Source organism: Sceloporus undulatus, chromosome 6, assembly GCF_019175285.1.
Source record: "Sceloporus undulatus isolate JIND9_A2432 ecotype Alabama chromosome 6, SceUnd_v1.1, whole genome shotgun sequence".
In the NCBI taxonomy this organism is placed as follows: domain Eukaryota; kingdom Metazoa; phylum Chordata; class Lepidosauria; order Squamata; family Phrynosomatidae; genus Sceloporus; species Sceloporus undulatus.
This window is the reverse complement of record NC_056527.1, coordinates 121,747,986-121,775,526: the sequence shown is the minus strand read 5'-3', so window position 1 is coordinate 121,775,526 and position 27,541 is coordinate 121,747,986. Positions and strand designations below refer to the sequence as shown.

Genomic DNA, 27,541 nt, shown 5'->3' with positions numbered 1-27,541 from the left:
CTGATATTTATGTATTTATTTATTTATCTACTTATACATCGAACGGGGCTCATAAGACAAACATCCTGAGGTAAACTGTCACCGAAACGTCACTAAAGTGAGCACCGTGTTTTTTTTTTGTTCTGAAGTCTCGCGAGAGCGCCTGGGAGCATGACGCCGGTCGCCTACGTCACGCTGACGTCACGCGTACTTTCCAGCCTCCCTCGAGCGGAGGAAGGCGGAAACGGAAGTGCTGAGCGGCGGCGGCGGCAGCGGCAGCAGGAGCAGGGCCGGGGTCGTCGTCGGCGAAGGCGGCCCCTGAGAGAGCCCTGAGGCGGCGGCGGAGCGGAGCGAAGGGAGCGGGAAGCGGGGCCTCTGCGTCCCCCTTTGTGCCTCCGTTCGTGGAGGGACGCCGCCGCCCGGACAGGTAAGGCAGCTCTGGGTCCCAGGCAGGGACTCTCCTTCTCCAATGGCCCTTGGAACCAGGCTCTTAACCCGGGCCATCCCTTGACAATGTCTCTGGGCTTCCTTAGCCCTCGCCTTGCCTGGAGATGATGCTCCGGAGGGAGCCTGGACCTCCTCGGAGCTGAAGCTGCCTTTCCCCAGAGCGAGTCCCTTGCTGCTGCCTCTTAACCGGATATTATTTCCCTCTCTGGCTCAGTGCTAGGGAATCCTGGGAGTTGTAGTTCATTGTGGCGCCAGAGCTCTCTCTGACAGAGGAGGCTCAATGCCTCCCAAAACTACAGTTGGAGAATTCCCGAGCCTTGCGCCCTTGCAGTGAAAGCGGTCCCAAACTGGATCATTTCTGCCATGTGTTTTGGACCCTGGAAGCCTCTCTTTAGGAAAGCATGAGGCTGACTGTAACCGGAGTTGTTGACTCTCTGACAGGCGGCTGGTATTTCTTGGTTCAACCTGGATCTTCTGGGCATCAAAACAGGAAACAGCCTTCTTTCTGAGTCAGCTGCCATCGTCTTGGAAGCTGTCCTTGTGGCGCTCCAAAGCAGTGAGTCCCTAAGGTTGAGTCTCCAGGTGTTTTGGACTTCAGCTCCCAGAAGCCCCAGCCATTTTGGGCAACAGTCAGGCATTCTGGGAGCCAAAGCCCAAAACGTCTGGAGGAGCAAAGTAAGGCTTCATGTGGGCTTCTTTATCTGGAGATCCCTGGCATTCCCTTCGCAGAGACACACCTTGACTACCAAGGGATGGCCTTTCAAGGCAGGTATGTCCCATGCCCTCTTTGTCATAACCTTGGTGATCTTATTTTCTCCCTCTCCATTCTCTCCTTTAAATGGTCAACCCGATACAGTCTCTCCCTCTTCCATCTCTTTGTAACCATTTTCTGTTGTGTGTCAGTTCTGTTGTTCTTTGTGAACCTCTGCAGTTGGGTGCATAGATGTGGCATTGCTGCTGTCATTGATACCAAGAGGAGCGGAGTCTCCTCCGCCAGACTTTAGCTTTTGCCACAATAGACCTGTTTGTTTCTCAGGTGCCACACGACTCTTTGTTTAAGGCAAACAGGATTAGTGTTTATAGAGAGGGCCACAGTGGAGATTTCCCTTGCACACCCAATGAACATAACAGCAACACAACGCTTTCTGTGTGTGCCATTATTGCCCTAGATGTACATGACGCTTTACAAGGAACCAGACAGTGGGTCCCTGCTCCAAGGTGCTTACAGTCTAGATATGGACACAAGGTATACAATCGAAGAGAAAGGAAAAGGAAGGCTTATTCTCCTTCCTTCCCCAATCACCGTTATGTGATTTAAAATTGCAGTAACCATGTACTTGAGCTTGACTATATTTAGGTGTTCAGTTTTGCTCAGGTCAATATCCCCCATCCCCAGAGGTTCAGTTTCAGATGGTAAAAAATGTGGATCATCACGCCTGATATTATTGTGTGGGGATGTGTCTGTGTGTAGGAGCCAGCATTGAATAATATGGCCTGTGGCGATCGATCTGTGGGCAGCCAAATCCATGGGTCGCCAGCCCACTGATATGAAAGCTCCACTGTATCCTTTGTTTTGACATACACCGAGTGGCTTCCAGTGCGCTAGTGTCTCCAGTACACTTACAGGAGTATCTCCTTGTGTCTAAAAGGAAAAGGAGTCTGGGATAAATGGGTTTCAGTTTAAGGGCAGTGAGGGCAAGGAGTGCCTTGTGTCCCTTATTCAAAGTTGCATGTTGGCATTCTTCAGGAAGATGGCTGTCTTTGTCCTCATCCAGACTGAGTGCTCTTGATGTGATGCATACGATGAGCTTGGAATAAGTGAACCAACAAAGCAATGCAGTCATGCCAAGGTTTCTTTACATGAAAGGACAAGTTAGAGTGAAGACTGGCGAAGGTGCCATGTAAGAAAAGTACAAGTGAGGGAGCCCTTAGCTTTCCAGCCAGTGGAGATCTACACACTGTTGATGTAGATCAGTGGTCAAAGATACTGGAGAGCTCCTATTATCCTCAGGCCCTACACTGGGCTCTCATCATATTGAATGGCTTTGTTAGAAACAGTTCAGAGGGATTTAAATACACGCTAAAGGCACAGATTCCTTTCCTTAAGAAGAAACTGAAGGTTAAGATGGAGAAGGATGCCTTTTGCAGAGCGGGAGCATATAATCCCTCATCATCTCACTAGTTCCAATGCTGAATGGCATCCAGTGACACTGATACCCAGTTAAACATTTCAGTGGGCCATGAAATGATGAATGGCAATTAATGAACAATTCAGTCAGCCTTTTACCTAAAGGAAAACAGTTGTTGGTGTGGACCTTCACAGGATTTCTGATTTAGGACAGACACCTGGCAAACCTATCATGGGGTTTTCTTCGCAAGCTTTGTTCAGGGGGAATTTGCCATTGTCTTCCTCTGATCTTGAAAGAAGGTAGCTTACCTAAGGTTAATGAGTGTTTAAACTTCCCGGTGTCCACAATGTATTTGTTAGCCTGTTCATCACAGATTTTTGTGGTGCGCGCGTATACATATACATATACATATACATATACAGTGGTACCCCGGGTTACGAAAGTAATCCGTTCCGCGGAGCCCTTCGTAACCCGAAATCTTTCGCAAGCCGAAATTGCCATAGGCGCTAGCGCTGGAAGCCGCGATTCCGTGTGAAAAAGCGCCGAAAAGCACCAAAAAAAATTTTCGTAACCCGAAACAGTTTTTTCTAATGGATTTTTTTCGTAACCCAGAAATTTCGTAAGGCGGTGATTTCGTATCCCGGGGTACCACTGTACATATATATTGAACTTCCTTACTTGGTCACCTGAAGGCAGTTCTTTGTTGTTGTTCTGTACCTTCAGGTTGACACCCACTTATGGTGATCCTATCCTAGGACTTTCCTGACAACATTTGTTCAGAGGGGTTGCCACCATTGCTGCCTTCTGAGGCTGAGAAAGTGTGACTTGGTCAAGGCCACAAGGTGGGTTTCCATGGCTGAGCAGAGATTCAAACTCTGGCCTCCAGAGTCATAGTCCAACACTCAAACCACGACACTACACTTACTCCTAGTTCTTTCTTACTACAGACAATAAGTTAGTTATAACTTTTCATCTGCTGGTCACTTGATTCCTCCACTGTTTTTTCTTTCTTTCAGATTCTCCATTTAACAGTCTGTTCTGTCCACAGGCCTTCAGCTTTCTCTTGACCTGGGCCCAACAGCATTGGCAATACTGGAGACACATAGCCTCACGAAGATCCTGAGTGCCTCCAGACGCAGTTGTGTTCCTTTGGATTATCTGGCCTGATCCTGGAAAGAGCTTCCACATGTACACCCCAAGTGGCTCGGTGCTGCCCAGTGGGCGCAGGCGGAGAGGCCAGGATGGGAGTGCCTTGCCAAAGCAGCCGGAAAGGAGCCTGGCTTCTGCCTTGCCCGGTGCCCTCTCGATAACTGCCCTTTGTACTGCACTGGCGGAGCCTGCCTGGCTACGGATACATGGGGGCACTTGTACTCGCCAAGAGCTGGGTGTTGCTGATGTGCTTGGATATGTTGACCCTGAATTACTGAAAGGTGAGAGTGGAGTGTGGATTGCTGTTGTGTGCCTCCAAGTTGTTTCTGATACATGGCAGTCCTAAGGTATTTCACAGGGTTTTCTTGGCAAGGTCTGTTGAGAGGGGAAAGCCTTTGCTTTCCTCTGAGGCTGAGAGTGTGTCACCCTGTGGGTTTCCATGGCTGAGCAGAGAGTCAAACTCTGGTCTCCAGTCATAACCCCATCACTCAGGCCTGTTACAGACTGCCAAAATAAAGCTGCTTTGGGTCTCTTTGGAGGTATGCTGTTTAAATGATGCATGCATCCTAAGAATCCGGAAGCTGTACCAAAGCTGTACTCCAGTGCTTAAGAATGGAGTGTGGCTTTGGCGCAACCTCTGGACTCTTAGGACCCATGCATCATTTAAACAGCATACCTCCAAAGAGACCCCAAGCAGCTTTATTTTGGCAGTCTGTAACAGGCCTCAGTTACACCAGGCTGGCTCTCTGGATATGTATAACAAGCTTTACTCTCAGTTGCACCTGCTTTTCCCCCTTCTTTTCCTCTTTTTGTCTTTTCCACTCCCAAATTCAGACAATAAGGCTCTGATGTCAGGAAGCTGGCTTGCTTACCTTTCCTATCTGTTGCACAAAGTCCAGCCGCGGTGCCATGTAACTCCAGGTGATAATTCTCTGAATGGGAGCAAGAGGAAGTTAATGTCATATTCAGAGGCGGCTGAGTCATTCTGGTGTCCCTGGCTCTGGCAACTTGGCAGAGTCCTTGGTACATCAGGCTCCAGGCAAATATTGCTTTGGTATTAGATTATGTGACTGTGCTGTGCTTATTACACATGAAACAACCTGAAATTAAGGATATTATATTGTATTGAATAGGCAGTAAATGCTGGCTGTTGTATTGGTGAAACAGATGTAGAACATGATAGAACAGCGTCAAACTGAGAAGAGCTGCATCTTGAAATGGTCTCTGCTTGGTCCTTGCTAAAAACCTTGGAATCCATTTTCTCATTTCCCACCCGTCTGTTTCCAGCCTTAGATCTGTAGACGAAATAAGAAATGGGAAGATATAAACATTTATTTCCCCCCACCATTTTTGAGTTCTAAAATCATGAAATTCTTGCTTCAGTTTGACTTTAAAACTAATCCAATGTGCTGCTCTTGAATACCCTCTGGGATATTATGGAAACAAGAGAAAATCAACTACATATGGTGGGATGGAGAAGTGTAAAGTGTATGTTTTTAGCGGTATGTTTAATGCAACCAGTACCTAAAGAACCGTAGATTGAGTTTCTGAGCCCGGGGTCTTTAGACTTGTATCCCAAAGCAACACAACCCTTTTGAAATGCCATTAAGAGAGTATGTCTGTTGCTCAACTCATTGTGGCTACAGTAAGCTTTTGCAGCCAAGATACTTGTGCCCCCAGCCCTGCATTGAGGGCTTGGTATTCTGCCAGGTTCATCGTTGTCGGTCAAGCCATGCCATTTTCAGTTACATGCAGCCAAGGGAAACCCTTCCCAATGTATTTTGAGCCCTGCCACACGTATGCCATGAAGTGGTCTGGTTCTCCATTACAGTTGCTGCCTTTTTGCAATGGCTGTCGGCTTCCTGATGGGCCACACACTGCACTTGGTTTGTGCTTTTTGTCTTGCCCAATATGTGGTGCAGTTTGTTGCCATGGTAAAAACAACAAGACAGGTTTGGGTGGAACACCTATGTAGCTCGAAAGATCTTTGGCAAAAACAAACCCATTTGAAGAGGCTGTGAACTGAAACGGCCCCTTGTTTATGTGAGAATGGGCAAAATAGCCAACCGATCAGCCTTGCCGAAACAGAGGAGAAGGAAGTTTTGAACCACAAGGGAAGCTGGAAAAATCCTGAGGCTGAGTCAGACATCCTGCTGAAAGACATTAAAAGCAGGCTGCAGGAGACTGTTATGGCAAGCTATAATTAGAGCCACGAACCAGGAGAACCTGCCCCTGGCAAAATGGAGTGCCCTTCGGTAGCAACTTCCCGTGGGCACGTGATTTCTTCTTTGTGTAACCATAGCCAGAAACCTCCAGCCTTGTGCAGGTTTCCATCAGGCAACTCTGGAATATACTTAACTATATAGGTCTGATTCGAATGCAAAAGCAAATCTCATGGTTGTAGAGTCTGGCTTGGAGGGTTGTTTTGTATTTCATGAATCCCTCTAGAACAGAGTGGGGAAAGTACAGCCTATGAACCACTTTTGCAACAGTATTCCATGGGTGAATATTAGCCCCTTCCTCTTCTGCAGTTGCCCACCTCTGTTTTGGAAACAACAGCATCCTCTTCCTAGATGTTCACTGCTGCACAATTCAATTCTTCACAGCCAGTAGATCAGTAAGTGGCATAAAGAGTGGTTTTAAACACAGGAAGTGTCAGATAATATTGGTTGAAACAAAGCCAAAAGTAGCAGAGCATAGATGAGCAAGTCACTCTTAGGCCTTTTCTTCAAGTTAAAAGCTGCCCGAGCAGACATTTGATCAAACATTTACTTGTAAAAGGTAAAACCTTTACCTTTGCTGTGTATGTGAAAAAACTGTTTCCTTTCTTTTGCAAGAAGGAAGAAGCTGGCCACCTATTTTTAGGCAATAAAACCATCCAGATTAGGCTGGCATATTTCACACTGCTGCATTTTATGTCAAAGATGTTAAGCCGCTTGATCTCCAGGGTGCAGAGAACTTGCTGCCAGTAGTACTATAAAGACTTTTAATGGAGCATTGAAATGGTGGAAATGATTAATTTTTTTGCATGCTAATGACAGTCACCATCTTGATCATGCAGATCACATCTGCTTTCAACCAGCCTCTGCAGATGCTTAGCAGAGAATATCAGATAATGTGACAAGCTGTGAAGTCGAAGGCTTTCATGGCCGGCATCCATAGTTTTTTGTGGGTTTTTTGGGCTGTGTGGCCATGTTCTAGAAGAGTTTCTTCCTGACGTTTCGCCAGCATCTGTGACAAGCTGTGGGAATTCTGGCAAAGATCTAGGAGTTTATGTGCAATAGTGAAGTTTATGGAAGCTAACGTTTGGTTCTGTCTGCCCCCCCTAGACTACTGCATGAACCCCCAGACAGTGTTGTTGCTCCGGGTTATTGCTGCCTTCTGCTTCTTGGGAATCATCTGCAGCCTTTCTGCCTTCCTCTTGGATGTATTCGGACCCAAGCATCCTGCACTGAAGATCACACGGCGCTACGCATTTGCTCACATCCTCACAGGTACTCAAACTGGGTTGATCTTCCATGAGGGCTGTTGGGTGGGGCCCATGTCATTTATATTTGCAGTCCTGTTCCAAGGCATGGTTCACAAACTCCCTGTGTGGGTCGGACATCTGGTTCCTGGGCCAGCCATATGCTAGTTCTGCTTCACTAAGCCCATGGGGTTGCTAGGCGGTCCTTTGACGTGGTATCCTTGGTTGCTACTTTCCTATTGTCTGGGGGAAGCCACTGAGAAGGCCCTCTCTTACCCCCCCCCAGCAACTGTGGTTTCAATGGTGGTGGGACTGAGAGAAGGGCCTCTCCTGATAAGCTAAGAATTGTGCTTGGAAAAGAGCTGGCAGCCAGTGGTACTATTTCAACGGGTGTAGTATAGTCTCTGTAACCTGCTCCAGTTAACTGTCTGATTGCTGGTTGATTCCCATTTTTCAGCTGCAGAAAAACTTCAGCATGAGAGAGTTATTGATGCCAAATATGTTCTGTGGGGAGCATGCAGCTCAGTCTCAATTATACTGCAAAAGCATTTCCAATCCAGGAGACAATTCCTGTCTTCTACCCATCATATACTCACATTTGACAAACCAAAAGAACGTTGAAGAGGCAAAGTGTTGTTCTGCCAGGGCCACTTGAAAGAGCAACAGCATGCGGTATCTTGGTACTGCATCTGTTCCTCCTCCTAATTTGGAACACCCCTCCCTCTTTTTTGCTTCCACTTTCAGTGTTGCAGTGTGCCACGGTGATTGGGTTCTGTTACTGGGCCTCGGAGCTGATCCTGGCACAGCAGCAGCAGCACAAAAAGTACCACGGCTCCCAAGTGTACGTTACGTTTGCCGTCAGCTTTTACCTGGTGGCCGGCGCAGGTGGGGCCTCAATCCTTGCCACGGCTGCCAACCTGTTGCGCCACTACCCCACTGAAGAAGAGGAGCAGGCCTTGGAGCTCCTCTCAGAGATGGAGGAGAACGAACCTTACCCGGCAGAGTACGAAGTGATCAACCAGTTCCAGCCACCTCCGGCATACACACCCTAACGCATCCACTGGGAGACCGGGCCAGGGGAGGACGGCTTTTTTCTCCCCCAGCCTGACCCTGGAGCCGAACTGTACACAATTGCTTGGGAAGATGTTCCCTTGTCCTGGAGCCACTCACTGGTGCTTTCCCCTTCACCCCCAGGTGGTCCACTCACTTCTACAACTTCCTTGCCAGGGAGAGAACTCACTCGAAAGCGTCACCCACACAGAGCTTTGCTCAGGCACCGACCTCCAAAGCCACTCTGTGCATTAAGACACAGTCAGTTGGGTGAGCTTTTCTTCCTCCAATCCTTCTTGTGATGAACTTTGAAATAATTGAACGATGTGAGCCCACTTTTCTGTGACTCTGCAGACTTGAGGATCGTCCGGGCACTTGTTCTCCCTTGGATGTGCTCCTGTGCGGAGATGAAAGGCAGAGGCATTTCAGTAGGTGGAGGAGCGTCTCGTCTCATAGGTGCAAGGGATGGCATGTCTGCACCTTGACAGCAGGAGCAGGTTGGGGCACCAGCGTTTTTGTTTGTTTTGGGAATGGCGATAAGATCTTTCACACCGGTGTACACACTCAGAAATAGCGAGTTTGACAGTCCTGCACTGCTCATCCTTCCCCTCACCTGTCCTCCGCCAGCACAGAGGCCTATCTTCTTTTGGGGGAATGTGACTCACACCTGGTGGGGCTCTATGTTTAGCACGTCTGAAATTGGGGCTCCTTCTCTATGCACTGGTTTGTGGGGTGGGGTGGCAAGAGGGCATCACATTTCATTTGATTCATGTGTTACCTGAAAGGCACAATAAGCTTGCTGCCACCATTGCTTCATCCGCACCCACATTCTGCCTCATGCTACTTAAAGAAGCATTTTGCACTTTATTTGCTGTTCTCACCCCCTGCTTCCCCTCTAACCATTTACGGGGCAGAGGGGGAACAAAAAACTTGGCAGAACCAGCTCAAGGGTGTTGCCACTACTGAATTTCTCTTCAATAGGTTAGACTGTCTTTTAGCTTAAGAGACCAGGGCCTTCGTAAGGGCTGTCATTCCAATTGGTACTGAGGTGTGTGCATAAACATTCATCCACATGTATACATAGGCAGCCCAGCTCTCAAAGTACAAAAGTTTATTCAGCTATCACTGATGTTAAGAAAATATGCAAATACCTGGTTCCAGGCCTGAATTTAATTATTTTTAGCTGTTTTCATCTTTTCCCCGCCACCTACTTTTTGTTCCGAGCCTCTTTCAAGCCTCAAAACAATATTTTCTGACTTATGCCAGAGGCCGCATTCTCACATCAAGTTTTTCTTAGTTATGATTTATTCTTCAGCCATAAATTGTCCTACAGATGACCAAACATTCTCCATTTTAGGTCTGTATCTCCCCTGCTTTGCCTCTCAGCTCCTATTTCAGGGAGAGCAGTGGGAGAAACAAGCTAGGGATGGACTGCATTTCTCAGCAGACACGTGACACCAAGCCATGGTTTAAAGCGGTCAGAGTTTGTAAGCCAGTAATGACAGTGACAGTTTGCTTGCAGGGGTTGGTTTGAATAAAACAAAAAGAGTTCAGCAGACCACAACCTGGATTACCTTTATGTATCAATCGGGCCAGTGTTTACTGCAGAGATTCTTCTGGCAAAGCAGCTCAGAGTGCTCTGTATCCACTCCACATTGTGAAGGATGCTTGCTAGTCTAGTATTCTGAAGCTATATCCTGAGGTTACCTTTGTCTTTCAAATTGATATCTGAAATATACCAACTTTTATCTTTCCCTTTCTTGTCGCAGCTCATGCTGAGGAAATCATGTGCAGTGCAGTGTCATCTGCCAAGGTTCCCAGGCTATAGGTACGGTATCTTAGGGGGAAGAATGATTCCTTTCTCTTCTAAGCCAGAGCTGGGGAAACCTTCAGACCTCTCAGTGTTCATAAGCGCCAGTTCCCATCATTTTTCATGAATGGCAAGATTGGCTAGTAGGGCATGAGGGTGAACATCTTAAGACCCACAAGTTTCACAGCCTCCTCTTAAGAGCATGGTCAGAATAATTGGCCATTGGCTGTAGCTGCGTTGTTGAGAAGTGTTTGCATTTTCTGTGAAAGGCAGAAAGGGAGTAGACAAATCTATAGAACTTGGTCTAACTTTAAAAACAGCAGCATTCTCTTTGGCGGCAGATCCAACAGTGCTTTAACCCACTCCAGTCTGTTAGATGAATGCATCACTTCAGTAGCCTTACTTTTGGTTCCTCCTTGCTTCTGCTTGCTATCCTTTCCCACAGAGGACTTTCCAAACGTTCACAAAGCAGACTCCATAGCCTTTTTTGCGTGTGGCGGGAGTGAAAGCAGTTCTTCCCCGTCCCCTCCAAGCCAACGTGTACGAGAAAAAGCATTTGGCTGTAAATAGTGTGCATAATTCTACTATCTCCACCTTGTTTCTAATCTTTGGGTCGCAAAGAAATGGATGTGAGCTCTGGGGAAGTGGGTTGGTCATGCTCTTGCAGTGCTCCTCCTTTTCTGGCCCTTGGGAAGGAGAGCGATGGTGGCAGCACCTCCATGTGCCAAAGGGAGTTCGACCCGTCTCCGGAACGGAGGCGACTGCACTCAGCTTGTTTCCACAGAGGGGACTTGGCCAAATCTGGTTTCCGTGTGATCTGTGCACTTGGTTACTGTGATCATTTTTAGACCTTGAACATAATTCATAAAGCACTGTTGATTATGAACCCATCTGTAAAATCCTGGATTCCTTTTTCTACCAAAAAGAAAAATAAAACAAGGATGTAAATAGTCTCTGTTGGATATATCCACCTGAGCTTGCAAAACAAAGTATCACCATTGGGCAATACTGTGCACTCCCCCTCCCTTGAAAACCATTCCAAACATAGCTACTGCTTGCCTGTGTGTAACTTGCCTTTCCAGTAACCAAAGGCCACTATCTTGCATGTACATAGAAAGCTTCTTAATTTTGGTTTTTAGCAACAGTCATGCCAATGCAGGGTATGTATTAGTCCTCAGTTTTTGTCAGTCTGCCTTCGATCTATTTTTCGTGAGGCTGGTGCATGACAAAGAAAAAAGATTTATGATCTCCTTTGTGGGGATAGGTAAGCCTAGGGCAGCAAGGGGAAGCCTTTCTCTCGCCCTCCCTTTTGCGGTGCTTGTCTGAATCTGAATGGAAAGGTCTCATGGTTGGAGGACATTCCGCTCTGGAAAGGAAAGTATTGTAAAGCTGTTGAATGACCTCTAAAAGCACTGATGCACATACCCTTAAGAGAGTGTCTGTATTGTTGGACTCCGTCCCATCAGGTCCCAGCACGCTTGACCACTGTTGAGGGGTGAAGGGTATTGCAGCTCAACAACTTCTGAAGGCCCAAAAGTTCCCTGGTCTTGATATAGTGGCTTCAATATACAGAGAGAAGGAAGAAGGTTAAAAAAAACCTTTCCTCCTTGAATCTTGCAATCTGAATTTTGAAATGGGGAAGAGAGCAGGAAGGTCTTAGCTTGAGCTGAGATTGCAAGGATGGGGCGCAGAAGTCCTCTTGGAGCTCCAAAAGCAACAGCGAAATATTCTAGCAACGCAGCAAAGCTTGCGGAGTATCTCTTTTAAACATTTAGCTGGTCTTGGGGGGGGGGGGAAAGAAAGCGGTTGTATACTGGAAACAATTGTATTTTATTGGCTGGAGTTATTTTGGTTGTCCTGCCTTAGTCAGCAGCACAGCTTCTTGGATGAAGTATTTCGTTTCGGATCAAACACTGACTCCTTTGTTCTCAAAAACACGTTACCCAGTTTGCTAGATCTGAGGGTGGCGCGGGAGGAAGAGGATGGCAGGCCCTTGCAGTTCTTATCACTGGCTTATTTATAAAGATTTATGTACATGGAAGGTACGAAAAGGCAAGGTCCCCAAACCTGTTACACAGCTACAATTTGCTCACTGTTTTTAAGGGTGGTAGCCACTCCGAGTGGTTTCTTAAAGAAGTGATTATTTCTTAACCAACCGATCACACTTGAATACGCTTATATATGTTGTTACACCTCCATGAAGGTGCCGTTTTGGAGAGCCTGATGGAAGAGAGATGTTACTTTGAGATAACTTCACATTTAATAAAAACTACCACTTACTGTTAGATGTGTCGTCTTTGAAGCCTTTCCCTCTGGGTTTGGAAACGTGTCCGTTCTTCTTCGCTGAGATGCTGTAATAGCACTGGGCAAATAAAGCTGAAAAAGTCACTTCAGAGCCTTATGACCATCATAGAAGATCCAGGTTTAAAAGAGAGAATGAAATGGCTTTTAGTAGTCGTATTGCCATTATTATTAGCATCCCCCCCCCCCCAATATTATATGTTTGTAAGATTGTAGAAGTAGAAATAGCTAAGATCTATTAATGGTTCTGTCTTCTAGGATATTGTTTGTCAAATTTTGTCATTTGGTGTGAAGTCGAAGGATTTCATGGCCGGCACCCATAGTTCTTTGTGGGGTTTTCGGGCCAAATGTGGCCATGTTCTAGAAGAGTTTCTTCCTGACATTTTGCCAGCATCTGTGGTTGGCATCTGCAGAGAATTCAGAGATATTGGTGAAACATCAGGAATAAACGCTTCTAGAACATGGCCACATTTGGCCCGAAAAACCCACAAAAACCAGCATATTCAGTTTTGTGCAAATTGATGCCAATCTTTTTTGTCGGCGTACAAGCGGCTGCTCTGATCCTATAACAGAAAAGGGCACTTGCTGTGGGATGGGAAAGTGTGAGTTACTACTCCAATGGGTTGTTAAATCTCTGTACATTTACAATGGCCATTGCCACCTTTTGCAATAACAACACCCCTCCCCCCATATTTTTAGATTGCTTTCTCAAAGGCAGATTTGGTCATTTAAAGCCAAGTTGTGTCACTGGTAATGTGTGGTAATGAGAGGAGGACAGAAGAAAGGAATAGGGGATGCCTGGTATCCGCACTGCAGAATTAATATAGTTTGACACCGCTTTAACTGCCACGGCTCCATCCTATGGGATCCTGGGATTTGTAGTTTGATTTCTGATCTGACAGAAGGCCAAACGTCTCACTAAACTACAGATCCCAGAATTTCATAGTGTGGAGCTACTGCGGTTAAAGCAGCGTGAAGCTGCATTAATTCTGCAGTGCAGATGCTGCCTACATCTCTCCCAGAACTACAGGTCCCAGAATTCCATAAAATAGAGCCGTGGCAGATAAAATGGGGTCAAATTGCCTTCATCCTGCAGTATAGATACAGCTTAAAATCTCTCACAGAACTACAAATCCCAGAATTCCATAAGATGGAGCCATGGCAGTTAAAATGGTGTCAAACTGCCTCTATTCTGCAGCCCATAAATATCCCACAAAACTACAGTTCCCAGCAATTTCACAGCCACTGAGCCATGGCAGGCAAAGCAGTGTCAAGGCTGCATCCATTCTGCAGTGCAGGGAGAGGCAGCCTTAATCTCTCCCAGAACTACAGATCCCAGAATTCCATGGAACCCATTAGCCTATTTTCTCTCAGGCACCTCTCTGGGCAGCCCCGGCCGGGGTCCTTGCTGTCTCCAAGGCGCCCTTGAATGGGTCACAAGGCGAGGCTCAAGCTAGGTGGAGAGCGCGCGAGGCGGCGACGACGGAGGCGGCGGCTGAAGGAAAGCCAAGGAGCCAAACTAACCTAGTGGCTGCAGAACGAGGGATGGAAGACGGACGCTTCCTTCGTCCAACCAGAAGCCGAAGAGGGTGACGAGTTGCCAATAGCAGGCGGCGCTGTGGGGATGGGGGCGGGACTTGCGGGACAAGAGGCGGGCCTTCTCGCCGCGGGCTTCATGGGGGCTTTTTCGACGTGAGCCGGAGAAGGAGAGGAGGAGGAGAAGGGACCTAGGGGAGCCACCGACGACGCCGGGGCCGAGAGTGCTGGAGGGAGCCCCGGGGACGCGGGGAAGGCCGGACACGGCCCAGGTGAGGACTTTGAGAGCGCTTTAACTGCCCTGGCTCAAGGCGAGGGAATCCTGGGAGCTGTAGTTCGTTGTGGCACCAGAGCTCTCTCTGACAGAGGAGGCTCAAGGCCTCACAGAACTACAACTCCCAGAATCCCCTAGCATTGAGCCAGGGCAGCTAAAGCGCCCTCAGAATGGGTTATTTCCTCCTGACTGCAAGAGCTACTCAGCAGGTTCAGAGGCGCCATGATGGCCCTGGGTGAGTCTCTGGAGGGAGGTCATATTGAGGAGGAGGAGGGAGCGAGCTTGTTTTCTGATGCTCCAGAGACTGAATCAGGAAAAGAGGCGCCAGCTCAAGATTAGGAGGAGCTTCCTGAGAGTAAGGGCTGTTTGCTGGTGGAAGATGCTGCCCCTGAGTCTCCCTCTTTGGAGGCTGCTCTGATGGAGAGTTCCTGCATGGCAGAACAAAGGGCACTTCCAGCCCCAAGAAAGATCTGGGAGGGAGCTGGGGGTGTTTAGCCTGGAGAAGAGAAGGTTAAAGGGCGATATTATAGCACTACTCTGTAAGTATTTAAAGGGCTGCCATGTTGAGGGGGGAGGGACCTTGTTTTCTGCTGCTCCAGAGAATAGGACACAGTATAGACCAGGGGTAGGCAACCTGCGGCCCGTGGGCCGGATGTGGCCCAGCAAGGCCTTGGGACCGGCCCCAGCCCAGTCCTGCCGCCGATTGCTGCCGGGGCCTTTGGGGGGCGATTGTCTGTAGAAGCCTCAGAAACATGCATTTATAGTAACGGTTTTTAAAAAATCAGCAAATGTTTTTCACGTCTCCTCCATTTTTTGTTTAAAAAGTGCCCTCCATTTGAAAATTTTGTCCTACATTTGTCGCAGTTTATTTATTCAATTAATTTTTTTAAAAAATTATTTAATTATTTATTTTTTGGCTTCGGCCCCCCAGTTGTCTGAGGGACAGCAACCCGGCCCCCGGCTCAAAAGGGTTGCCTATCCCTGGTATAGAGCAATGGATGCAAGCTCCATGAAAAGAGATTCCAGCTCAACATTAGGAAGAACTTCCTGACAGTGGAATAATATGTGGCTTTGTGGAGTCTCCTTCTTTGGAGGTTTTAAAATAGAGACTGGATGGCCATCTGTCCCAGGGATGCTTCGATTGTGAGTTCCTGCATGGCAGAACAGCACTGGACCCTGGGAGCAGAGCGTCCAGATCGAGGGAAATCATAGTCTCGTTCTGTTCTGCTTTTTGGCCAGACCTCACCTAGAATACAGTCCTCAGCAAAGAGGCCAGAAGAGCCTAGGAGACCAAATGGGAAGCTGTGTGATTTTCAAACGCTGTGGCTGAGTGCCTTAGTCCCAGAGGGCCATCTTCTGGGAGCAGTCAGCAGTGTGACACTGTAGCTTAAAAGGCCAATGCGATTCTAGGCTGCATCAATAGAAAGGATAGAGTCCAGATCAAGGAAAGTCATAGGGCCACTGCTGGCAGAAGTTCAGGTATGTTTTATGTACGGTCCGTTAAAAAAAATTGCAGATTTATGCTAAAATGAATCAGTACGCTGGAGGGAAAAGGGGAATATTGTCGATTCTCCCCCTAAAAGGCAAATAATGTTTGTGAAATTGTGATGAAACAGGTGGCTTTCCTTTCTGGTGAATCTGCAAGTTGCCTCATCTGAATCTGCCATAGCACTTTAGCACTTCCCATTTCTATTCTGCTTCATAGCGAACTCAGCACTCTCAAACCAGTTTGCAATCTGTAATCCAGTTGCCTCCAACAAGCTGGGGACTCATTTGACCAACCTACAAAAGGATGGAAGGCTGAGCCGACCCTGGAGCCCTGCCTGGGATCGAACTCACAACCTTGTGGCTGCAGGACAGACACACAGGGATATTCCTATGGGTTTCCATTTATCCCTCCCTCTTGACCCGTGCCCTATAGCCACAAAAGCAAACAAGGAGTGTTGGTTTGACAGCTGCAGCCAGTTCCATGGGGCCTCTTTTTCCTATCCACAGAAACTTTCCATGGCTTTGTGTTAGTCATTGTGGAGCTCATAAGCTTAGACTCATGATCAGCAGCGTCTCTGAGAGGAAGAACACTTGCTAAACAGTTTCCAGTTCCTTGATATACCTTTGGAGAGCCTAAGGAGCCCTGGGTGAGGGTCTTCTTGGACTCTCTCCTTCCCTGCCAAAAAGAGGCTTGTGCTTTCCCTGTTTTCTGATGTAGAGCCCAGCGACACATGCTTCTGCATCAGAGTTGCTGCGGATGGTGGCCAAGTATGGGTCGCGAGACTCGAAAGCGGATCATCTTGCTAATGCAGATTACTTGACAGGATTTGCTGCCTTGTCAAAGGATATGGAGGAAGGGAGCAGGTTTGTTATTTGCAGGCATGGAAGAAAGAAACCGCTTTCTTATTTTTGGCTCCCAGTTACCTGATTGGAGCGGATGGAGGACAAGTCCCAGGAAATGCCATCTGGCCAAACGGCGTTCCTCTCCCAAGTATAATTTCTGGTGACAATTGTCATGAACAACTGGCCCTTTGCATTTGATTTCAGTTGACTGTGCTCATTCTTTCCCACTCAGTGATTCTGCGACTATGTAGAAAACCTATTTCTTTGAACAAACAAGTTCTTCAAATCCTGGATTTTCAAACTGTTAAATTGTACAACTCCTTTTCAGTCAGACTTCATTCCCTTCCCCTTTTCTCCACGATTTTCAGGCTTGTCTGCTGCTAACAGGTGCAGAATGCCAATGCAGTCAGTTGCTCCATTTCGTGCCTTGTCTTTGGTATCTCTTTATTGACTGATAATCCAACTGTAGCCCTTGAACGAAAAGAGCCTGTGTTTCAAGAAATGTGTTCCCTGCCACTTGATAAAACCTTTGATCACTCTGTGTTCTCTATTGTCTTGGATGAGATATCCTCAGTCACTGATTCCACGCTTACAAACTGTGTTTCATGGGACAGATGAAATAAATTTCATATAGAATGCTTAATGCAAAAATATGGTAACAGTATTGGGAATAGCAGCAAAATAATTCCTTTATTTTTGCTGTACATTAGATGAACTGGCTTGCGATTTTTTTCACAAAAACATCAAGAGAGCCATATGTGTTTTTAGACACTTTTACTGTAGATTAACACACACAAAAAGAGACAGAGGCAACCAAGGAAGGAGGACCCAACCTATTGAATGTTAACTCACTTAAGAAAGTCTTTGGAGCATTTGATATAGGGGAGGTATGTATGCTTGCAACACTTGCCTCTTTGCCACCAAGTTGGCTTACAGAAGCCACAGGTAATTTTGTTGTTAACTGTACATTGGGTCAAGTACACAGGTAGTAGGGCAGACTGCTAAGTATGTCGGTGTGAAAGGTCCCTGGCCTCTCCTGCCGCTAATATTCTGATCTCTTTTCTTGGCTAGGGCTCCGTCTTGTTGGTGAAGCTTGGCAGGAATGTTCCACCCACTCCAGTGGAGGCCTCCCTCCAGCATCTATTCCTATTACACTAACTCATCCCGCTTCATCAGCTACGAAGGGAAACGCAGCTTGTGGCCAAGCCATAAATCCCTGAAGGGCAGGTACCAGTGGCTGCTCACCTGGCTGCAGAAAGCCCCTGAGCAATGTCCGAAGCAGAAGAGCCTCCTTTCCCTCCTGGCCAACCAGTGCAGTTATGTGACTAGCCAGAGGATCCGGCGCGCTCAGCAGATTGGACAGCTGTACAATAACATCTACTCAGAGAGGGCACGCAGAAGCCTCTTCAGCTCTTTGTGGCGCAAGTTCCAGGGGCGTCACGCCAATGCCTGCAAACTGATGGCAGCCCTCACCGGCGTGTTCCTGTGGGAAGAGGAGAGGATCAAAGAGGAGGAGCTGAAAAGGTGGGCTTTCACTTTTGCCTTCTGTAGGAAAAGGAATGAGAAATGCAGAATGTTCTGTGTGAGTGTTGAATGTTGCCATTTCCCTGCATTTTATTTCTGCCTCCATCTTGAAAATGTTTATATGCCATCCTTAAATCTGTCAGAGGTAGGCTAGAAGAATTTAAAACCATTAGTACTCGTTTACTGGCCCCCAGTCAAGGCACAGAAGCTTTGTCATTGTGTGTTTTCCACTAACTTTGCAATCTGGAGAGCTAGAAACGCTGTGCTCATTTCAGACCTAATCTCCTTGGGCTATCTATTTTTAACCTCAGTAACTGATTCCACAAATGCTGACTGACTTGGCTCTGGGTCGGCTGAAGAGATGGTTTAGGAGTGCTTAACAACTGTACATTGATTTTTGTTTTTGTTTTACTGTCACAACTTCTCAGCCTCTTCCCATGCAAACTGTAAACAGAACTATTTCTGGTTAGTACTGCTCAATGACTGGGGCTTCCATATAGCACTTGTTTCATGTGTGGGAAAGAAAAACACATGTCAGAGGATGGCAGGTGATTCAGAATTATAAGGACTGCCAAGACGCTAACCTCTACCTCTTTTAAGTTACAAATTCTAGAAATGTTGATGTGACACATCCAAGAATTCCTAAGGCGGCCTGAAACTCCTGTGTAACCCTTTGGAATAGGATAGTGGAAGGTGGTACCTTAGTTAACTCATGTGTACATTGCTATAACATGTCTACAGGGAGCTGCCCTTAAAAGAGGGGTAGGCAAATTTGTGGTCCTCCAGATGTTGGACTGCAAGGAGTATACAATGTTCATTCTGCTTTGAATTCATTCCATTGGTCTTAAGGTCTTTCATGCTTTGCTTTCATGATTTCTCAGCCTCAGTTCCCTGTTCTTCAACAAGGAGGATTAATATTAGTGACTTATCTTTACAGGGGTGCATTGTTAAGCAGCTGAAAATGCTAAACACATGTTTAGGACTAGTTATTACAATTGGGACTGCAACAAAATGTTGCAAATGGCATGCTCTTTTTCACTGTGTCCACTCCCATTTAATCCCCCCATTCCTGTTTCCCATTCCTCCCTCAGTCTACCCAGAAGAGAGTGTTCACTCTTCACTGGCTTGCCTTGGGTTCTCTCTCCCATAGAGAAGGATAAGCAACTGTGGCAGCTGTAAAAGCCAACAAACAGACCCTTGGAGCATAAGGTTGAATGAACACTAACCAGAGAGACTTCCATTAAACCCATAAGAGAAAAGGAAGAGCTGTCTCAAGATGCTAGAAGGTGGTCTTTTCATCAGCTAATACAGACCATTGTCTAGCAACGTGAGATGCCTGTTTCTTTCCTCTTATGGACTTGAAAGGCTAACAGATTCATTACGGTGTGAGCTTTCCAGGAAAGTAGACCACATTTGTATACTGAGCCAGGAGATGACAGCTGTGTGGGCTTAAGCTATTTCTCCTTAATGTGAAATAGGATTGCAGTGGTGATCTTATTAGTTTTGTAGGCCTGATCTGCACGAGTTGGTGACTTGTGATTCACTGAGCTGAATGCAAACTGCCAGCCCTGGATGGAAGCCAAGCAGGCCTCCTCCTCCTCTTTCTGCTGCCTTTGTGGGTTTGCAGCAGTCAGAAGTTTCAGCATCCCTGCCATGGGTGGCTGATGGCTGGCATCGGGCTCCGTGGGTCACAAAGCGCATGGGCCTGGCCTTCAGTCTTCTTTTTTGAACTCTTCTGTCTCCAGATCTGTGGCAGAACCTGGAAAGACTACTGCTTCCAAGATCCCCAACCCCAGGCGATTCTGGGAATCGCAGTTCAAAATGTAGTTATGTAGTCTATTTGATTTCTGCATTGGCATCAAGTGATGTCCATGTATGCATTCACCCCTTTGATTGCTTGAAGGATGTGTGCAATGAACTGACAATTGGCCTCACAAAATTCAGTCAGTTGCTGTCCTGGTCTTTGTAAATTCTTCAGTTTAAAAGTGCATCCAGGGTAGAATTTTGTCTCGTAATTGTTCAGGAAGGATGCAAGAAGCTTGGAAACACTTTTCCTTACCTCAAGGATGCTTCTAGGGACAACAGCCTTTATTTCTAGTTGTCCTCTGCAGAATTCTTTGTGGCCGTTCTTGCAGAAGGCAAATTTTACTCAACCTGAAAGAGTTCTCTTGGTTGGGTTGGAATCTTTTTGGTCATGTTTTAATGGCGTTGAATGGCTGTCTTGGTTGGGTCCTGTGAGAACCCAGTTGGCCTTAGCCTCTGTCCTTTCTTTTTTGGTTTTATTTTTAGGGTTTGTGTCAATAGTGCTTGGAAACATGAAACACTTCCAACAGCGGCAATGCAAATGTGCCAAGCTTTTGTCTTCCGGACGGGAAATTGGGACTCTTTCCAGTGATCCTGGGTGCTTGAAGTGTCTTTTGGTTTTTCTTGGGCCGGTTCCAGCCCCCATTAACCAAATCTTTGTAAGAATAAAAATGACAATAAACTACAGCATACTTTATAGGCCAGATGGAGACCAGAGATAGTTAAATTGGTCCAGCATATTCAAAAGTATTTGTACAAGGAAACAAGAGGCAAAGGTTTTTTCCCCACCAAGGGATATGTGTGGCTTTTGTGCAGTTTGCAGAGGGGCATCCACCCTTGTGAAAATCATTAAAAGAAGTAAATTGTTGGTAAACTAAAGCTCCCCACGTCATTTGTGTGCTCCAATGTGGGAGTCCTAAGAGTCCCTTTTTATCTGGACATAGGAGATTGACCTCTCCTCTTAGAAATGGCAGCACTCCTCAAGCAGCAGACTTTGGGTTGGAGACAAGTGCAGGTTGTGTAAGATTTTCTTTTGTTTTGATGGCCAGAAACCAAGGCAGCTTCATTTGGAGTTGCAGTAAGAGATGGCTTCTGAATTTTTGTGTAGACTAATAATAGTCCTCTCCGTTGCCTGACCCACATTACCTCAGCAGCTATTTTGGGGGGAGGTTGGGCGTCCCACCTGTCACAAACTCCTGGCTGATAACCGTATACTAGCAGTGAGCATGAGGTGGAGGCCAGTCGGAGTCTGTGTGTATGTATGGATAGATAAAGCCCAGAGCTGCTGCCTGTGAGTCTGATTTCAGAGGTTTAGGCCACATACGACACGTGGCCTATGAGTGCAGAGTGCCCCATCCAGCCATGCGCTGGGCAGTAGAAAACAGAATGCTGTGGTTAGCGGTGGTGAAAAACATCAGTCTTGACCCAGAGAGAATTAGGATTACCCATGGTAATGAAATAGTTTAATGTTGAGGCTAATGAGAGATTTTGGTATCTGCGGGGGGTCCTGGAACCAAACCCTGTTGTTTCAGTGGAAATCTCTGAGTACTACCAAGAGCCCCCTGTCATTTCCTTCTTGTGGATCTGCCAGAGCTGGAGGAGAAAGTGCAGAAATTGAAATCTTATGTACATAACAAACTTCTATTTACTCTTAGAACTGGGCTGATATTTTCTCTGTTTTGAACTTAAAGCTTGCACAAATTTAGGAAGAAAATCCATACTTAAGGATCTCCCCTTCCAGTCTCCGCCATTTCTTGCCATTCACTGTTTAATCTTTAAAGTAAGGATGGGAATTATGTAAGTCTTCAGGTGGTTATTGAACTGCAACTCCCAGCATTCCTCACATTTGGCTTTCCCGGCTGCTGGAAGTTGCAGTCATCCGGTGGGCTATACAGTTTTTCCTTCTGTGCTCTGGACCCATTTGGAACAAAGAGGTCTCCCATAAAACTTGCCCAGATAGGATCACATCAATGTGAGCAAACGTGAACTGATTTTCCTCTCTCCTTGGCAAGGTCTGCAGACGAGATGAAGCGCATGGAAGAAATCAACCAGATGTTCCAGGGCAACCGAGGAGAGAAACAATCTCAGGAGCCAAACCCTGACAAGGACATTGCTTCTGATCCAGAGGAGCAGAGTTGGGAAATGGTGATGGACAAGAAACACTTCAAGCTGTGGAGACGTCCGCTTGGAGGGAGCCATCTCTACCAATACAGAGGTACCCTCCCTTGCCTCTTGATTTGTGAGCCTTGTATTTGCACAGCAGGGAGCCAGAGCTACAAGGCCACTCATGGGCAAAACATAGCAGTCTTTCAAAGTGTGAAACAGTTGAGAACTTTTAGGGATACCAGTGTGTGTGTGTGTGTGTATGATTTTGTTTTCATGATCCAGTTCTGCTGTGTTTGTGCATAAAATCTAGAATCCAGTGTCATTTTGTCATATTGCTCTCACTGAATGCCTAGCTTTTGAAACAATAATGTCGTCATCATATTTACCTCTTTCTATTGTAGTATTTGGGACATACACAGATGTGACTCCAAGGCAATTTTTCAATGTGCAGGTGAGTGTTGTTGCACTTTGCCCTCTTCCTCACTAGTGATAATATGTCCTGGCGTTGGAATTTCCAGCTCCTCTTGTATTCAGAAGGCCCCTGGTTCTCACCTGTGCTTTTAAGATGTCTGTCTTTTAAGAGATAACAGGGTCTCTCCTCAGCTGTTTTCCAGGCTCAAATCTGAAAGCAGAAGCACCAGAAGCCAACAATCCTGGTTGCAGGAGTTCATTATGCTCAGTGGGACACATTCTTGGCAAAACATTTCTGCTTGCTTTCATTTTGCAAGCAAACCCCACAATTCCAATGGGATCTCTTCTCTCTGTTTTTCTTCCCCCACTTTTTGCACACCTCATTTTCTATGCTTTCATGAAATCTTAACCCCTCTGAAATTGATGCCCCATTGTCCTGCAAGCTTTGTGTGGTGTATCTTGCTACTTCCAATCTGCTTTTCCCCTCCTTTTCCTTAGATTCCGTTGTTGTTGTTGTTGTTGTTGTTGTTGTTTATATTACTGTAGAGATTTCTGTTGCTTGGAGAGAAAGCAATCCACAAAGTGAAAAGTGAAGTGTAGGAAAGTGGAACACTTATCTTTGAGGCAAGAGGATGCAGCAGGCTTTAAGTGTCATCAGTTTAGTTCTACTTACTTAGGTATTGTGACTGGATTTTGGAAAGGAAGCCATGAAGGATCTAGTTGCCATTTGCCTCTTTGTAATATAATGGAGCAGTATTCTTCAGTTTGTGCTTTGGCAAGCAGAAGGCATGCTTTTGCTTCACCCAGAGTAAGCTTTTGTGGTTTCCTGTCTTCCAGCTGGATACAGAATATCGAAAGAAATGGGACTCACTGGTCATCAAACTGGAAGTGATTGAGAGAGATCAAGACACCGGCTCAGAGGTTGTTCACTGGGTGACCCACTTTCCGGTTAGTGCTTATTTATGTCCTGTTCTGATGATTGGATGTTCCAGGTTCATGATAAAACATTTCATCAATGAGTTCATTGTACTAGTCAAAGGCCATGGCCAATGCAAGTTGACAAATGTAACTGATCTTCTTTTTCTCGTCTCCCCACAACCTGCAGTATCCCATGTACTCACGGGACTATGTATATGTTCGGCGGCACAGTGTGGACCGGGAGAACAATCTGATGGTTCTGGTCTCACGGTAAGGAATCCTGTGCAAAGTGAATAATGTTCACGCTGCTGTTGAAATGTGTACAAAATCTGGAGATCTGTAGGAATGTCACTTGCATATTTCTGCCCCCAGAGGTTTGCTTTTCGGATGGTTTAGAGAGCTTTGGGGAGCAAGTGCTGAGGAGATGGAAGGAAAGCAGGAAATGAGCATTGTTAATTTGCACATGCAGAGTTTTCATGTAACGTGAGCCATACACTTGGAGTACACTCTGTTTTAAACATACTTATAGGTTATTCCACCCTCTCCTTCCATCTCCTTTTGCTGTTCCAGTGGATATCTTTGAGTTGCTGAGTGTATATGACTTGGACTGCCACTACAATGTCTTCTTCAGAGAAACCTTGAGGTAAAATTTGGGATTCTTAGTGAAATGCATGGCCTCTTTTCTTTCTTTGCCAGAGCGGTTGAGCATCCAGGTGTCCCAGAAGATCCTGAATTTGTCCGTGTCCGCACTTATGAATCCCAGATGGTTATCCGTCCGCACAAGACATTTGATGAGGTACATTCCTGGTCCCTGTGGGGAATTTTTGGACAAGGTGGTGATATTGTCAAAGGCAAGACCAGAGAGGTGGGAGAAATGGAAGAACTCTGGATGTTATGGGGCACCCCTGGTAAGGATCTGCTAACTTTGTTTCTCTTTTCAGAATGGCTTTGACTACCTGCTAACATACAGTGACAACCCTCAAACTGTGTTCCCTCGGTATTGTGTCAGCTGGATGGTCTCCAGTGGTGAGTAGTGCAGTGAACAATCAATTTAAAAAAGGAGATAGAAAATGCTAGAGAGGCAATCATTCTGGCTTCTATAGAAGCAAATACCTATTCACTGGGTGACACCTTGGGGCTCAGGTATGTACTGTATAGGGTTGCAGGTTTAGGTGTGCCCTTCTCCATTTCGTCAAGCACCCAGGAAGCTGTACTCCAAGGAGTTCATAGCTACTCCCATTTCTGTATCGAAAAAGCAGAAGTCGCTGTAGGAAGATACAATGTGGGTTGCCCTGCTATATTTGGAGGAAGGCTGTGTCTTCAGTAGTCCCAGAGTACAGAGGGCAGGGCTTTGAGGGACGCAATAAGAGGAGGACGAGGGCCCATAAGAAAGCTCTGGCCACTACTAAAAGTGAAATTCCCATGGTACCCATTCAGCAGGAATGCTTGAGTGCTGGAGTTGGGTTGATTTCTCAAGGGCTCTGCAAGTGCCTCTTCTCCCACTTAGCCTTCTTCAACCATGGCTGTTCTGGCTGGGGATGATGAGAGGTGCAGTACAAACTGGCTGAGGGAAGCCAGGTTGGGGAAGGCACCCTCTTCTGTCAATTAATGTTGTTCTCCCTCCAACCCCTGATAGGCATGCCAGACTTCCTGGAAAAGCTGCACATGGCTGCCCTGAAAGCCAAGAACATGGAGATTGCTGTGAAGGACTATATCTCCTCTTCCAAGCCCATAGAGTGTGACAGCAGTGGTGGCAGTGAGGGGAAGGACAGTGTGCCCACCCAGGAGCACAAAGGTGAAGGAACATGCAGTCCTGTTCACATAGACTACGCTTAAAGTGGAGGGCTTGATCCCCGGAGTTGGCAGCCCAAAACACTTGGCCTCTGGGCTTACTAGGAAGAAAGCAAGACCAAGAAAGGGACACCTTTGGGACCGTAGTTCAGCTGGTTTCCTCCTATCTCTGTAGTCCTTTCCCTCCCCCCTCCTGTGCCATCTTGGAAGAGGGCGGCTATATTAGCCATTTGGATCCAGGCTCAGCAATTTTGAAAAGCTCTTTTCCATGGCCACTGTTGTGCTGGTGAGCTTCTTTCCCAATGGGGATGCATGGGAGAAATCTGTCACTTTCAAGAGGAAAACCTTTCTCCCCATCACCATGGTGCCACCCGGTTATAGATGCCTTTTGGGGACACCTTTGCAAAACCACCAGGCTACTGCAGCCTTTAACTGCAGCCTTTTTGTAGATATCATGGCTTAGGGGCATATCTGCAGTGCCTGCACGAGTGTGTTGAGTGAAGCCAGTCCAAAAGATGCTTATTTCTACGGCAGATCTGTTTCCGCATCCACGTGTGCTTTGAGGAACGGGGCTGGGCGCATGAATCCCATGTGCTCTACCTACGCAGGGAATTTCTCTGCTGCCAATGTGCCTTGTTTTCCTTCTGGCACTACTGCATGCAGCCTCTGTAGCTGCTGGAAACAGGCTCTTGGGTATCTCCCTTGGGACACTGCTGCCTTTCCTGGCTCTCTGTGTGTGTCTTTGGAAAGAAGACGGCGTCTTCATAGTTTCTATTTTGTCCTCTTCCTCTTTGGATTGGTGACACTCAACCTTGACTAGTTTATAACCCCAGCTTCTGCTCGGGGTAATTTAACTCTTTGGTCCCATACCAATGGTATCTGCACAACCTCTGCCATCAGAGTGAAACCACAACATAGCCACAAACTGGAATACTTGCCATTGGTGTGTGACAGATAAGACCTTCTGAATGTGATTTTTATCTTAGTGCAAAGGGTTTTGAAACCTGAAAAGGGGATAACGGGGGGAAAGTTGAGCAGCCAAACTGCTGGACTTTAGAGGAGCAGCATAGAGCAGGATGGACTGAAAGCACAGTGTTAGGCATGCATCCATCCCAGATTTTGTAGGGTTTTTCAAAATGACCATCTTGGTTTACTTGTTATCCCCATAATCTAGAATTTACTAATGATTTTTAAGCCAACCTCTCATTCTGATGCTCTAGAACTAGGTTGGCAGGGGAGCGGAGTCATTCCTAACATGCCTGCAATACAGGCACACTGCCGTTTGAGCATGTCCCAAGGAAGCGAGGGATGTGCCTATATTCTTTTTCCAAGTAACATTCATTCACATCTGTGGCGCGCCACGGCCTGCCTGAGTTGGGTCCTTGTAGTACCCATCGATACGTGCTGCATTCAAAGAGACTTTCCATTTATCGCACTGTCTGCAAATGATGCAAAGCCAAACGAACCATATGTGAGGTTGGGTGTAGTGTGCGAGTATCCTTGGAGAACCGTATCTGTGCCAGTGAAAAATGGGAGAGCAGGGGGTTTCTTCTCCCACCCTCTTTTCTGTGTGTTCAAGCATGTGATGTATTTTTAAGTCCCATGAAGGAGAAAGTATGAGCCGCCCAGGTTGAGTTGAGCAGAGCCAGGTCAGCACTAACGCAAGGAAGCTCCTCTTCTCACCTTGGGAACTGGGGTTCGGGAGTATGTTATCTGTGGGGTGGGGATGGGGTGAAACTCTGCATGGAGACCCCGTTGGGTCTTGTTCTGTGGCCAGCGAGGGCCTATTAACAAAACTACTGATGGACCGCCTCGTGCTTTTATTAAATACAGAGTTTTTATGAGAACAGAAGAACCAATAAAGGTCACGACTAATACAACAGGTTTAAGGGCCCTTCCTTTGGGATGCGATGGAGGGTTTTGAGGGTTTTTCTCTTCTGTTCCTCAACTTCTGTCAGATGCCACCACTTGCTAATGTTTGCACTTCAAGATACAGCAACCTAGTAGGAAATTGTAACTTTCCTTTCCCCCCCACCTCTAACTCTGCAGAGGCTTCCCCTTCCTTTGACGTGGAATATGGGAATCCTATTGCATCCACACACATGGAGATGAAGTGTAAAGGAGAAGGTTTGAAGAAAAGCTTTAATTCAGAGTGAGCAACCTTTTATTAGTTCTCTCATACGCAGGGCACCTTGCACATTGAAGGCACCTTCCTTCATGCATTACGTAGGAGTTCTTACATAATTACAAAACAGCCTTAAATCCTATTGAGCTGAAATGTAAACCCTGACTCAAGTAGCTAAAATATTCTTATTCTGCTTACGATAAAAGATGATATTCAGGGTCTTTGATACTTATGGGAAGCTTGGAGTCTGGACATCCTTGGACAGTGAGGCAAGCAACATCTCCTATGCAGTTAAATGTAGAAATTAACTAGTTTGCCACTTAAATATTCCATACTACATGATCTCTTTTACCACTCATTTATTTTATCCGTGTGCCACTGGGTGGCAGCA

The 27,541-nt window shown here is 46.5% G+C and overlaps 2 protein-coding genes and 1 long non-coding RNA gene across 5 annotated transcripts; 2 read left to right on the top strand and 1 right to left on the bottom strand.

Moving 5' to 3' along the window:
* The first annotated feature begins 269 nt into the window (after positions 1-269).
* Positions 270-11,820, top strand: TMEM127 (transmembrane protein 127). 3 transcript variants are annotated; one of them, XM_042472736.1, is made up of 4 exons: positions 270-406; positions 3,604-3,985; positions 7,034-7,198; positions 7,915-11,820. In XM_042472736.1, the coding sequence occupies exons 2-4, from the start codon at positions 3,742-3,744 to the stop codon at positions 8,220-8,222; spliced, it is 717 nt and encodes a 238-aa protein (XP_042328670.1). In that variant the 5' UTR covers positions 270-406; positions 3,604-3,741; the 3' UTR covers positions 8,223-11,820. The 3 variants fall into 3 exon arrangements, with proteins under 3 accessions (XP_042328670.1, XP_042328672.1, XP_042328671.1); XM_042472738.1 differs by lacking the exon at positions 270-406 and adding an exon at positions 880-1,195; XM_042472737.1 differs by lacking the exon at positions 270-406 and adding an exon at positions 3,333-3,397.
* LOC121933264 lies at positions 4,827-13,770 on the bottom strand. The gene is made up of 3 exons (XR_006104497.1): positions 13,710-13,770; positions 12,311-12,427; positions 4,827-4,999 (listed from the first exon to the last, which is right to left on the bottom strand). It is a non-coding gene; the product is annotated as an uncharacterized LOC121933264 (long non-coding RNA).
* A 197-nt stretch (positions 13,771-13,967) lies between these two features.
* Positions 13,968-26,905, top strand: STARD7 (StAR related lipid transfer domain containing 7). The gene is made up of 9 exons (XM_042472735.1): positions 13,968-14,139; positions 17,544-17,996; positions 21,812-22,014; positions 22,307-22,356; positions 23,154-23,264; positions 23,422-23,504; positions 23,931-24,030; positions 24,176-24,260; positions 24,871-26,905. Exons 2-9 carry the CDS (start codon positions 17,575-17,577, stop codon positions 25,068-25,070), a joined length of 1,254 nt encoding a protein of 417 aa, XP_042328669.1. The 5' UTR covers positions 13,968-14,139; positions 17,544-17,574; the 3' UTR covers positions 25,071-26,905.
* Positions 26,906-27,541: the final 636 nt, after the last annotated feature.

Bases quoted from the DNA above. Each gene is read 5' to 3' on its own strand.
- TMEM127 (XM_042472736.1), top strand. From the start codon at position 3,742: ATGTACACCCCAAGTGGCTCGGTGCTGCCCAGTGGGCGCAGGCGGAGA. The intron at 3,986-7,033 runs GTGAGAGTGGAG...TGCCCCCCCTAG, and splicing joins TGACCCTGAATTACTGAAAG to ACTACTGCATGAACCCCCAG. The intron at 7,199-7,914 runs GTACTCAAACTG...TTCCACTTTCAG, and splicing joins ATTTGCTCACATCCTCACAG to TGTTGCAGTGTGCCACGGTG.
- STARD7 (XM_042472735.1), top strand. From the start codon at position 17,575: ATGTTCCACCCACTCCAGTGGAGGCCTCCCTCCAGCATCTATTCCTAT. The intron at 23,265-23,421 runs GTTAGTGCTTAT...CACAACCTGCAG, and splicing joins ACTGGGTGACCCACTTTCCG to TATCCCATGTACTCACGGGA. The intron at 23,505-23,930 runs GTAAGGAATCCT...TTTCTTTGCCAG, and splicing joins CTGATGGTTCTGGTCTCACG to AGCGGTTGAGCATCCAGGTG.